A 12,685-nucleotide genomic window follows, 5' to 3' on the forward strand; every position below is an offset into this window, starting at 1 on the left:
ATGCTGATCTTTTTTTATATAATATATACTTTTTTTCTTTGATGAACTGGACTGCCAGTGAGCGCACTGCTTTTGTTGTCGCTTTGATAATGCTCAGTTGGTTCAACTGTTATATACAAAATTAAGTGATCGAGCTGTTGACTTAAGCGTGATTCAGTTTCCACTCTGCACAGATGCTTAGACATAACCTAACAGCACACTTTTATCAAGGTCAAATGTTTAAACTAATATTTTAATATGCTTTAAATGTATAATGTGTAACAAACTATTATTTTAAGCAAGTCGTAATGAAAATTGATTAAACAAGTCAGTTTTTTGCCGCCTAGTTGCTTGATCACCACTCAAAAAAAACTTGAATTTAACAAACAAAAAAATGTTCCAAATATCCAAAGTTATCCAGGCTGTATCAGGCCTGTGAATTTGTGGATGTTTATTAATTTTGACTGTAATTTGCAGCTGTGTTAGAAAATGTTAGAAAAACTGACTACTAGCTTTGAAGTGCTACTATGAGGTGAAGCTGAATCAGAAGCTGTTCTTGGTGGCATCTAAGACACGATCAGTGACATCCCTGCGGTCCAGCAGTTTCCCTGGGTGTCTCACCAAAATGAGCAATTTCTGTGCGTGGTCATTTTGCATATTTTTCAAGATTGTCCTCATTGCGAGGCCATGCCCCTGACAGTAATGCGGTCCTGCCTCTCTATCCTTCGGGATGGACCGTGTGGGATATTTTCTATCCTTTGTGAATATATATTACTGATGTTTTATTTTTTATATTATTATCATTATTATATTTTTCATTATTATTAATTCACTGTTTATTTTGAGCATTATAATCAGCTATGGTATTTAAATACAAAATAGCAAATATATCTTTTAAGTAGTATGGTATTTGTGCAAGCAATATATTGTTCAAAAGAATGTTAGTTGAACAGGGAACTGTCAGCTAACGTCCCTGGCCTATGTCTGCGTGCAGAAGAGTGATAAGCAAATTGCATGCTTGGGAGTTGAGAGGGTCAGGGGTCGTGTATGTCTCTCTTCAGGTTCTACAGGTCACAGATGGAATGAGGAGGTCAGCTTTCTTGAAAAGAGGATACAACACCGAATGGGCAATGGAGTCAGATAACGCGAGGGGGTGTGAACTGACGAGGGACGACGATAAATATTGAGAACTGCTGGAGTGTGGACACACTCTCTTGTGTGAATGAACTCAGCAGCTGATGTTTGTATCATATGCATCTGTCGAATAAATGATTTGGAATATAAAGTTATGTCTCCTCTTCGATAAAAGAATGCGCATGGATTGCAGAAAATAATTAGCACAACAAATTGGTGACGTCCGACGTGATCGTTTGAGGAGATTAGAAGGAATTGGAAGTTTCATTATCCAGAAACGGAACTCAGATTAACACAGAGAGGCGCCTCTGAAAAAAAAAAGGTAAGCAGACACCTATTTAATTAAAGCTCTGCTATTGACTATTCTAAAAGAACTGTGTTAATTCTGAGGAAAATTTCTGGATGTGTAAATTTTAGTGAAATATCAGTTTTGTAAAATTAAATGCATTGAAAATAATACTTTAAAAGACAGATTCATATTATACGTGTATGTTTTTTGTACGTGAATGTTTATAAAGTTTGGGTTGGAGTCCCTCCGGTGAAAGTCCGGTAAATTACCACGTTTGGGTTGGAGTCCCTCCGGTGAAAGTCCGGTAAATTACCACGTTTGGGTTGGAGTCCCTCCGGTGAAAGTCCGGTAAATTACCACGTTTGGGTTGAGTCCCTCCGTTGAAAGTCCGGTAAATTACCACGTTTGGGTTGGAGTCCCTCCGGTGAAAGTCCGGTAAATTACCACGTTTGGGTTGGAGTCCCTCCGGTGAAAGTCCGGTAAATTACCACGTTTGGGTTGGAGTCCCTCCGGTGAAAGTCCGGTAAATTACCACGTTTGGGTTGGAGTCCCTCCGGTGAGAGTCCGGTAAATTACCACGTTTGGGTTGGAGTCCTCCGGTGAGAGTCCGTAAATTACCATAATTTGGGTGCACCTCTCTAGTCGTCGAACTAGTAAATTTTTAAAGTGCGAGTGAAAGGTTAAACAATTGAAACGAATATAACACGATCGTTGTATATATATAATTATATGTATATAGTATAATTCCTTGCTTGTGTATGTCAGTGCATTAAATCCGGTTATTAATGTGGATATTTTAAGTAATTATTGCATTATTGTTAATACATTGTTTTATTAAAAATAAGTGGAAGTGTTTATGTTGCATTATTGTGCTTAAAACTGTATAAGAGAGATAATTGCTAAATAGTAGAACTGTGTAGAATATTTAAATAAACAAAGAAGTATTGCGTGGAGGAAGATTGTAAAATGGCAGAGTTTGAGAAAGAATGTGATGAGTATGGATGTCCCCCTGTACTGACGCAATGGTTGAATGTAGTAGATATGGAAATAGCACAGACACCACCAAAAGATAAAAAGGGTAGAGAGAAGGAATTAGGTGAACAGTGGGAAACTATGGTAGTAGCATTTGGACCAGATATTGGACAGAAAACGGTTGCTTTAGGACCGAAAATAAGAGAATTAGAAAGAAGGCCACGTGTAAAAGTTATGCAGCATAGAGATAAGAAGAAGGATGTTCAGTGGTACAAAAAGGGTTCATATAAAACAGAGGGAGAGAAGTTAGATGATGAATTGAGAAAGTGGACCGGCATGGCAGTGACTGTAACAGCATTGGGCGTACCAAAGAAGAAAAAGGAAGTTGATAGTGCAGCAGCTAAACAGAGACAGGAAGTGAAAGTAGGAAGCCCACAGCCTAGTGCATCACTAGCTTCCGCCCCACTGTATCCGCCCTTACCAACAGCACCTCCCACTTATGTAGAGAGACAGATGCCTTTGATGGAAGTGAAGGGAGGGCAGTTAGACATGGACATGCCATTTACTGAGATAGCTGATCAAGTAGGTAAAGATTTTATAGTAGCAAAGGATGGTTACACGGATATGATGAAGTAGTGGGAAAGATAATGGAAAAACTAGAAGAAAGATTAGCCGAACTGAATAGAGAAGGAGAAGGGCAGCAGCTTACATTTTGTGAGGGACAATCTGAAATTGAGAGAAGTGAGGACTGTGGGCAGAAAGGATTAGACGTAGTAGTTAAGGAAGATAAGGGATTATTGAGGGAAATATATGAGGTAAACATTATAGGGACTATGGACATCACAGAAGGTAAGAAACTGGAGAAAGAAAGGCCCATCGCTAGTCGCACTAGGTCATCAGCCAAATCACACAGGAAAACAGCAGTGATGATGAGAGCATAGATGAATCAGACAAATCATATAAGAGTCAGTTGTATATACCGCAAATGCCATTAGTGACTCAGCGTGGTAACGTGCAGTACCAACCATGGACACACAGTGACATGTTAGCCATTGAAGGTAAGCTGCCACCTATTACTCAAGGAGGTAGCAGGTGGTTGAGTAAACTAACTACCTTATGTCACGGCACAGTACTTTCATTGGGTGACATTAGATGTCTGTTTGGTCAATTTATGACTCCAGCACAGATTGCAGAAATAGAAATGAATGCTGACTTGAGCCGGCTACCACACAACACACCATTGACACGTATCATGACACCACTCAGTAGGGCTTTGAGACAGAAATATCCAATTCCACCAACGACATATCAAAACATTACTTTTAAGATGAAAACTGGTGAGTCTGGTGCAGCATACATATGAGATGTGGGGAGAATGGGAACAAATGTTAGATGAAACCATGCAGCCAACCCAGTTACAAGAGATATATTTCGCGCAGCTGTCCTAAAAGGTGCACCTGAAAGCGTTAAAGCTAAGATGGAGGACGACCCTGCCATCCCAGGTTGCACAAATGAGGTATGGGAAAGATATTTTGTACATCATGTAGATAGGGCTACAGCTAAATCAGCTAAAGATGCGGAAGAGACTGATAAATTAAAGAATCAGCTTCTTAAATTACAATTGGATGAAGCTAGAGCTAACCTAAATCAGAAAAAGGCCAAACAAATGCCACAACGTGAACCTCCCGTGACAGACTGGACACCACAAACACCAGCATATGTATCACCACCAGATGTTACTCCACCTTTTGCATACAGACGGGGTGGGGGTAACAATAGGGGGCAGGCAAAATTACAATAGACAGAGGTTTGGAGGCAGAGGGGATGTTTGTTTTGAGTGTGGGGGGTCTGGACACTGGCAACATGAATGCCCAAACAGACTACGAAGGGGATCTAGCTGGGGACCCCGTGGAGGCAATTCGTTTGGTCGAGGCAGAGGCCAACAACTGACTAGAGGTGGCTACGCAGCAGGCCAAGGTCAAACCCTGAGCCCTATGGCACAACATCAGATGCCATCATGGGCAACAGGAGGGGGAAACGAATGAAGAGGCTCACAGAGACCTGTCGTGGGAGGAGGGGCCGAACCTCTCATGACTGTAGTGGTTAACAAAACACCACTACAGCTCCTTGTGGACACAGGAGCAATGTACTCCACTGTGACTAAAGGCACCATTGAAGAGACTGATTTATCAAAAGACACTGTTGGAGTAATGGGTTTCTCTGGAGAATTAGAATGCTGGCCATTGACTAAACCTCTCACTGTGACTGTAGCCGGTCAACAGCTCTTAAACTCATTTCTTTACTCTTCCAACGCACCAATTCCTCTTATGGGTAGAGATTTACTGGTTAAGTTAGGGGCAAATATATTATGTTCCTCGCAAGGGGTAATTGTCACATTACCAAATGGCACTGAACATAACTGCTCTACACATGGACATACAGCACACAATCAATGGTTACTTAGGGGAACTGATAGGAATGAGGCAGCTGACATATACTGGGTAGAGTTAGACACAGACTCAGAATCAGAATATGGGGTTCAGCGTCTATATAACCAATGGCGGAAGTGGATAACACAGTTTGGTATTTTCTTACCACCACCAGACCCATTACACTGCACATTGTTTTATGACAGAAATGATGATCTGCTGTATCAGGAACTCTTTGAACAACATGAGGGCACCAAATGGTGTTTAAGAGGTATGGGCCTTTTGATTGGAAAAGAGGGTGTTGTTTCACCAGTTAATTTGACTAATGAACAAATGGAGTGGTACAAGATGTCTGATACAGCAGCACCACACATTTCTCTTGCATTGAGTCCTAATCATGAGGCTAGGGAACTAGGAAGTATGACAAAACGACTATTAGCTAGTACTGATTGGAACCAACCAATATTTATTGCATGTATTTTTCACCATCACAACAGGCATATAAATACAGCCATTACACAAATGACACTGGCACGATGACACACACGTGGGTCGACCGCTGTCACGGAAGGGAGAAAACAGATGGTGAAGGTGCAAGTGAATTGATTGAATCAATGCCAAAAGACCTTTGGTCTGCAGGTCCAACGGACGTTGGATTTTGTGATATTACTCCAGTCTCTTTCTCTCTGAAAACTGATGAAGCTGTTTGGGTCCCACAATACAGAAACAAGTGAGAGGCAGAACAGGGGGTAGCATCAACTGTAGAAGGATTACTTAAATCTGGGGTACTGATAGAACATGACTCTGAATGGAACACACCAATTTTTCCGGTCCCTAAGCCAGGTACTGATAAATATCGTATGGTACATGATCTAAGGAAGATAAATTCCCTAGTTTCAACACCTACAGTAGCAGTACCTAATCCTTACACTGCCCTGTCAAACTTAACACCTCTACAGAAATGGTTTACATGTATAGATTTAGCAAATGCTTTTTTCTGTACTCCTATTGCTGAGGAATGCAAAGACTGTTTAGCCTTCACTTATCATGGTCAACAGTATTCATACAACCGTTTGCCACAAGGCTTCATTTTATCACCAGGCATTTTTAATCAGGTTTTGAAACAAATACTGCAGCCGTGTGAAATGCCAGAAGACACAATACTGATTCAATATGTAGATGATCTACTCATTGCAGCTACAACACCACAAGATTGTATGACAGCCACAAAAGTAGTACTGATAAAACTATACACAGCTGGATTCAAGGTCAGTAAAGACAAACTGCAACTGTGTCGTCCTACAGTTAGTTTTCTGGGCAGATTAGTGACTGCAGAAGGATCTGGACTGACTGGTTCACACCGTACAGACATATTAAACCATACAAGACCGATCACTGTGAAAGACATGCTTTCTTTCCTAGGTTTGACAGGTTTCAGCAGACAATACATTCCAATGTATGTGGCTTTAACTATGCCATTACGACAGCTTGTTAAGGAAGCTGGCATGAGAAATCTGACTACTACCCTCAGCTGGACAGCTGAGGCAGAAAAAGCTATTAGATGAAGATGTTATGACATTTGTAACCCAGATTACTAATGCATAAACAAGTGCATACTAGTACATTAACTCAGCAATAATATTAATTAAATAATAGTTGTTTTTTTAAAAAAAAACAAGAACCAAACATAAACATGACTGTGGAAAAAATATATAAAATATCAAAGTTATAATTGTGACCAATAGCGCATTCTTTCACTTCGCAATGAGGTCGCGGGTGAATGACGTCATAGGGGTCGCGATCATGCAATTTTTAGAGAGCAGAGGATTCGCTATCGTTCCTTTTCCTCGTGAGCCTCTCATGTGAGCAGATGTGAGATGCAGTTTCGGAAGATTCAAGGCACCGAAATGAGAGAGATTAAGGTCAGAGAAGCTGAAGGCAATTGAGAGTGACGTCTGAAACAGGGTTCATCTGCAAATGTCCTGGTTCATTTGATGTACATGTATATTAGTTCCTTGGTGAGTTAATGTTTTTTTTATTTTGTTATCTTAAAGTAGTCTGAATTTATTGTGTTTTATCAAAGGGTGCAGTACTGTTGACAAATATACCCTAATGTGTGAAGTGGGAACAAACATGCTGGCTGATAGTATAAAAATATAAAAGTGTAATTGTATAACAAACAAACAAAAAAGATATATAAGAAAGTACACAACAATTAATAATGTCTTGATTGTTAAGGAGAAATGATGCTTAGATGGACAATTTATTGCATCGTGTGTGAATGAATGTTAATCTATGTGAAATTGTTATCCAATACTAATTGTTGTTATTTTGTGGCCTTATGTCTTCAAGGCCAGGTTTTCTTCCCTTTGTTCTGCTCTTGTTCCATGTGAGTTCCTTTCCTGGATGAATCGGCTGAAGTGAGAACTATTCTTGAACTGTCTCAACTCTTCATATAACTGCGGTGTGGAGTTGGACTGGCGAGCCTCCTTTAAGCGAATCTTTGAAACCTTTGCGTGAATTTCACCGGTTGGACAGACACAGGAACTAAACTTGCACACCTTCAACTGGTAGGAGTGAAATTGCACAGTTCACTTTGTCCTGATCTGGAGTGGAGATTGAAGACTGAGATTACCATCAATTAATTGACAATTGAGACGGAATTTCTGAATCCTCAAGTTTTTTTTTTCAGTTCATTGAGGAAATTAATGCTTTCGTGAAACTTGGGTACGTCATTCAGAGAAATTATACTTTGTTTTATTTGTTCATTTTCCTAATTATAAGTCTGTGTTGTTTATTTGGTTTAAAGGGATCACTAAAATAAAATCTCATTCAAATAACTTGTTCACTTCTGCTACATTCTCTCTCTCTCTCCTCGGACGAACCAAACCTTTGCACTAACTGGTCTATCATCAGAGTAGGTCTAAACCTTACATTACGTATCACGGGTTACAAAAAAAGTGGCGAGCCAGCCAGGAGAGAGATTGGCCTGCAGCAGGGTGAAAAGGTGAAAGATCTGAGTTCTATTGAAATCATACATTGAGCAGAATATTAAAACATGGATGTCATAATCAGAGAGAAGGTAAATGTCGCAAATGCTGTAATAGCTGGAGGTTTGACATTAACTGAAACAGATCATGACCTAGAAGCATGGCTTATGAGGTTTGGTAGTATCAGCCGTAACTTTCTCATTGATGACCCAAACTCTGAATTCCATCGTCATAGCATTATAGAATTCACCTATAGCTCTGCCATGAAAACATTAAAGCCTCTACTTCCTGTAATAATAGTCAGTACGCTAAATCCAGATACTACTTTTAATGTGCGTGCCTTAAGCTCTGTCTACCCTCATGCAGCTAGTGCCGCAAAAGAGTATTTGGAAGAACTGCAGATTATTGCTAATGCTAGTGGCAAGTCAATTGAAGAAGTACTCCAGGAGGAGTTAAAAAAGATGAAATCTGGTCATTCTCTCACAGAACCCTCACCTAATTCAGACGAAAGATTTGAGGACACAGATGCAGCAGACTCTCAATTGAGTGATAGCACAGCTAACTCGTTGGACGGACAGTCTTCTCCGGACAAATCACAGAGAGTGACCACAGATCACGCAGCCCCTCTGTCATCAAACAATTTCCCAATAAATGGAATTGAGTCAAAGAAATCCCAAAACCTGGCCAAGGAAAGATTTAATAGTAGAACTAGCAATCCCAAAGTTACAGTATCACCTCATACAGATCTTACTATGGACATGATTGATCCACTCAGCGTGCAAAAAGTTGTAGTTGAACACATTGTTAGAACAAATGACACTGCTGCAATACAACCTACCTCTTTCCGTCTCAGGTCCTTCTCTGGGAAAGTTCCTAGACCAGTGAATGAACCAGACTTTGACACTTGGCGGGCGAATGTTCAATTTCTGCTGGATGACCCTTCTATTTCGGACTTGTCACGAACCAGGAGAATAATTGATAGTCTGCTCCCTCCTGCAGCTGATGTCATTAAACACATGAGCCCCCAGTCTTCACCATTAGCATACTTGGAACTGTTAGAATCTGTCTATGGATCTGTGGAGGATGGAGACGAGCTATTGGCAAAATTTATGACCATGCTACAGAACCCAGGAGAAAAGGCTTCCAGTTATTTACACCGACTACAGGTCATGCTGAGCACAACTGTAAGGAGAGGTGGCATTTCTGGAAGTGAGCAAAGTCGTTGTCTCATAAGACAATTTTGCCGTGGATGTTGGGATAATGGATTAATTGCTAGCCTACAGCTAGAGAAGAAAAAAACCAACCCACCTTCCTTTGCAGAGTTGGTAGTATCTATTCGCACCGAGGAAGATCGGCAAGCCTCAAAAGAGGACAGAATGCGTAGCCATTTTGGACTAAACAAACAGAGTAACACCTCCAAACTGAGAACTGCAACACATCAAATGTCAGCATGCTCTCGTGATGCAGTTGTAGCAGCTGAAGAGGTTGATACCATTAGGGCTCAAATATCGGAACTGCATGCTCAGGTTGCCGCTATTCAAACCTCAACTTACCAGAAAGGTCAGCCTGAGAGTCCGAAAAATGATGATATGAAACAGCTAAAGAAAGAACTAAGAGAACTACAAGCACAAGTAAATGCTATGAAAACATGCATTTCTGAAAAAGAAAGACCAGAAGAAAACCCAGAATCTAAGGAGTTAGCTGGGTTAAAGAAACAAGTGGCAGAATTAAAGGCTCACTTAACAGCTCCTGAACCCCCCCAACAGCGGACAGGGAAGACATTTACCTCCAAAGGCTCCTCAGTGAAATTCCAGAATAGGCAGACAGAGAAGGATGAAAATAACCAGCAAAGAAGGGGTTTTGTGACATCCTCCCGTCCTCGTCCTGGATATTGCTTTAGATGTGGAGAGGATGGACACCTCGCCATCAATTGTGAAAATGATCCCAATCCCTCTAAAGTATATGAAAAGAAATGCCAGTTAAGAGAAAAACAAGCCCAGTGGGATCTGAAGAACCAAATAACTACTGCTCAGTTAAACAGCAGGCAGTCTCTGTAGCAGGGCATATAGAGACTGAGATGAAACATCAGTGCCCTAAACCCAAACTGCCACAAGGGCTAATTGGAATGAAATGTACTGCCCATATCTGCATTGATGAAATTCAAGTGAACTGCCTTTAGATACTGGTTCCCAGGTGACCACAATTCCTTTATCTTTTACAAAAGTACCTGTCTCATCACCCTTTGCAATCTCTGGAGTCTCTGCTGGAAGTGGAAGGAGCAAATGGACAATCTGTGCCTTACCTGGGGTATGTGGACGTAGCTCTAAAGTTTCCTAAGGAGTTCTTAGGAACAGATGCTGAGGTTACCACATTGGCACTGGTGGTCCCAGATTTGATAAATGTTCCACAAGTCCTCATTGGCACAAATACCCTCGATGCACTTTACTCCAACTATGTGCAAAATGAGACTGTAAGCCCCAGTCCAGGTTATCATGGGTATGCTGCGGTGCTGAAGACACTCGATGTGAGACATAAACAGTCATGTGCTGAAACCTTTGGATGTGTGACATTAAAAGGGACTGTCCCTGAAACTGTGTTGGCAGGGCATACTGCCGTTCTGGATAGGGTTGTTTGCCTGAAATGCCTTCCAGCAGAAAAACTTACTGTTATCAGTCATCCCACAATGTCTCCTCTTCCAGGGGGGTTATTAGTTGCTAGTGGATTGCACACCTTACCTGGGAAGCGTTTCTTCTCCTTGCCTGTGGTGGTCAAGAATGAAACTCAGTCTGATATTGTCATCCCGCCCAAGATTGTGATTTCGGAGTTACATGCTGTCCAACAGGTAATGGACAAGCCATTAGCAAGAGATGTTTCTAAAACACCAGAAAAGTCTAAAGGCCTCCAGATACCTTTTGATTTTGGAGACTCCCCTTTGCCCTCTGAGTGGAAAGAACGAATATCGGCCTTGTTAAATTCTATGCCCGAGGTTTTTGCTCTAAATGACATGGATTACGGGCACTCTGATAAGGTGAAGCATCGAATCAAACTGAGAGATGAGACTCCTTTTAAGCAAAGAGCTCGACCCATCCATCCACAAGACATTAGTGCTGTCAGGAAGCATCTAGAGGAGTTGTTAGCAGCTGGGATAATTCGGGAGTCAGAATCCCCATTCGCATCCCCCATTGTAGTAGTCAGAAAAAAAGACAACTCAGTGCGGCTATGTATTGATTTCAGAAAGCTTAACTCTCAGACTATCCGTGACGCATACGCTCTCCCAAACCTAGAGGAAGTGTTCTCTGTATTGACCGGTTCCAAGTGGTTTTCCGTTCTGGATCTAAAGTCTGGGTATTACCAGATTGAAATGGATGAAGCGGATAAACAGAAGACTGCGTTTGTATGCCCTCTTGGTTTTTGGGAGTTTAACCGCATGCCGCAGGGGATTACCAACGCGCCCAGCACATTTCAGCGGCTTATGGAGCGCTGTATGGGTGACTTGAATAGAAGAGAAGTGTTGGTCTTCATAGATGATGTGATCATCTTTTCCGAAACCCTTGAAGAGCATGAGCGTCGGCTGATGCAAGTTCTGAGCCGCCTGAAAGAATTTGGTTTAAAGCTCTCACCCGAAAAGTGCAAATTCTTCAAAACGTCTGTGCGTTATTTGGGCCACATCGTTTCTGAGAAGGGTGTGGAAACTGACCCATCAAAAATAGAGGCCATCAAAACATGGCCCAGGCCCCAGAACCTTCGAGAACTGAAGTCCTTCCTGGGATTTGCAGGATACTACCGGAGATTTGTTAGAGATTTCTCCAAGATAGCTAAGCCGTTAAACCACCTTACTGCTGGCTATCCTCCGGTCCGAAAGGGTAAAAGGAAAGACAAAGATAAAGATCGCACTTATCTCGATCCCAAAGATTTGCTGGGTGACCGATGGACTACTGAGTGTCAGCAGGCGTTTGACACTCTTGTAGAAAAGTTAACTTCTGCTCCTATATTGGGGTATGCAAACCCTTGTCTGCCTTACATACTTCACACTGATGCTTGTGCCACCGGTCTTGGAGCAGCATTGTATCAAGAACAGCAGGGACACATGAGAGTCATAGCTTATGCTAGCCGTGGATTAACAAAGTGTGAGGCCAAGTACCCAGCCCACAAATTGGAATTTTTGGCTCTTAAATGGGCAATTACCACCAAATTCCATGATTACCTATATGGTGCAGACTTCACAGTGGTCACGGATAGCAATCCACTCACTTATGTCCTTACCTCTCGCCAAGCTCGATGCCTCTAGTTATAGATGGTTATCCAGTCTCTCAATGTACAACTTTAAGATACAGTACAGAGCAGGATCTCAAAATCAAGATGCGGATGGACTGTCTAAATCGTCCAAATGGTGAACCCTTGAATGACTGGGAATCTAAAAAGAGCAAGAGAGAATCAAACAGTTCACTTTACATCACCTTGCAGATCTTCAAGGCCACACCAAGATCATCTTGCCAGAGGTAGTGGAGGCAATCTGTGACAAACATCAAGTCAGACAGTCCCTTGACTCTCAGCCCTTCCCGTTAACTTTAATGGAGTCCTTAAGCATGAATGCAAAGGCATTACCTCCAGAAATTGAGGAAGAAAACGGCCATGGTCTCCCTGAGATGCCTCACCTGTCTGTAGAGGATCTGATCAGGAGGCAGCGAGCAGACCCTGAAATTAAAGAGGTAATTGGTTATTTGGAGTCAAATTGCAGACCTGCAAGTCTAAAATTCCACTCACCTGCAGTAAACCTGTGGATAAGACAATGGAACAAACTTGAGCTAAAGGATGGGTTATTATACAGGAAGAGGATGGATGGAGGAAAAGTTGTGAACCAACTGGCTTTACCTCAAGATCTTCGAGAAATG

General features: G+C 41.7%; 1 protein-coding gene across 1 annotated transcript; it reads left to right on the forward strand.

Annotated features, from left to right (window-relative positions):
* The first annotated feature begins 6,638 nt into the window (after positions 1 to 6,638).
* On the forward strand, positions 6,639 to 9,857 carry LOC122334908. The gene is made up of 2 exons (XM_043232793.1): positions 6,639 to 6,821; positions 7,156 to 9,857. The coding sequence occupies exon 2, from the start codon at positions 7,862 to 7,864 to the stop codon at positions 9,848 to 9,850; it is 1,989 nt and encodes a 662-aa protein (XP_043088728.1). The 5' UTR covers positions 6,639 to 6,821; positions 7,156 to 7,861; the 3' UTR covers positions 9,851 to 9,857.
* Positions 9,858 to 12,685: the final 2,828 nt, after the last annotated feature.

The sequence above is a fragment of the Puntigrus tetrazona genome, unplaced genomic scaffold, assembly GCF_018831695.1.
Source record: "Puntigrus tetrazona isolate hp1 unplaced genomic scaffold, ASM1883169v1 S000000683, whole genome shotgun sequence".
Classification (NCBI taxonomy): domain Eukaryota; kingdom Metazoa; phylum Chordata; class Actinopteri; order Cypriniformes; family Cyprinidae; genus Puntigrus; species Puntigrus tetrazona.

Coding starts and splice junctions, on each gene's coding strand:
- LOC122334908 (XM_043232793.1), top strand. CDS start 7,862: ATGGATGTCATAATCAGAGAGAAGGTAAATGTCGCAAATGCTGTAATA.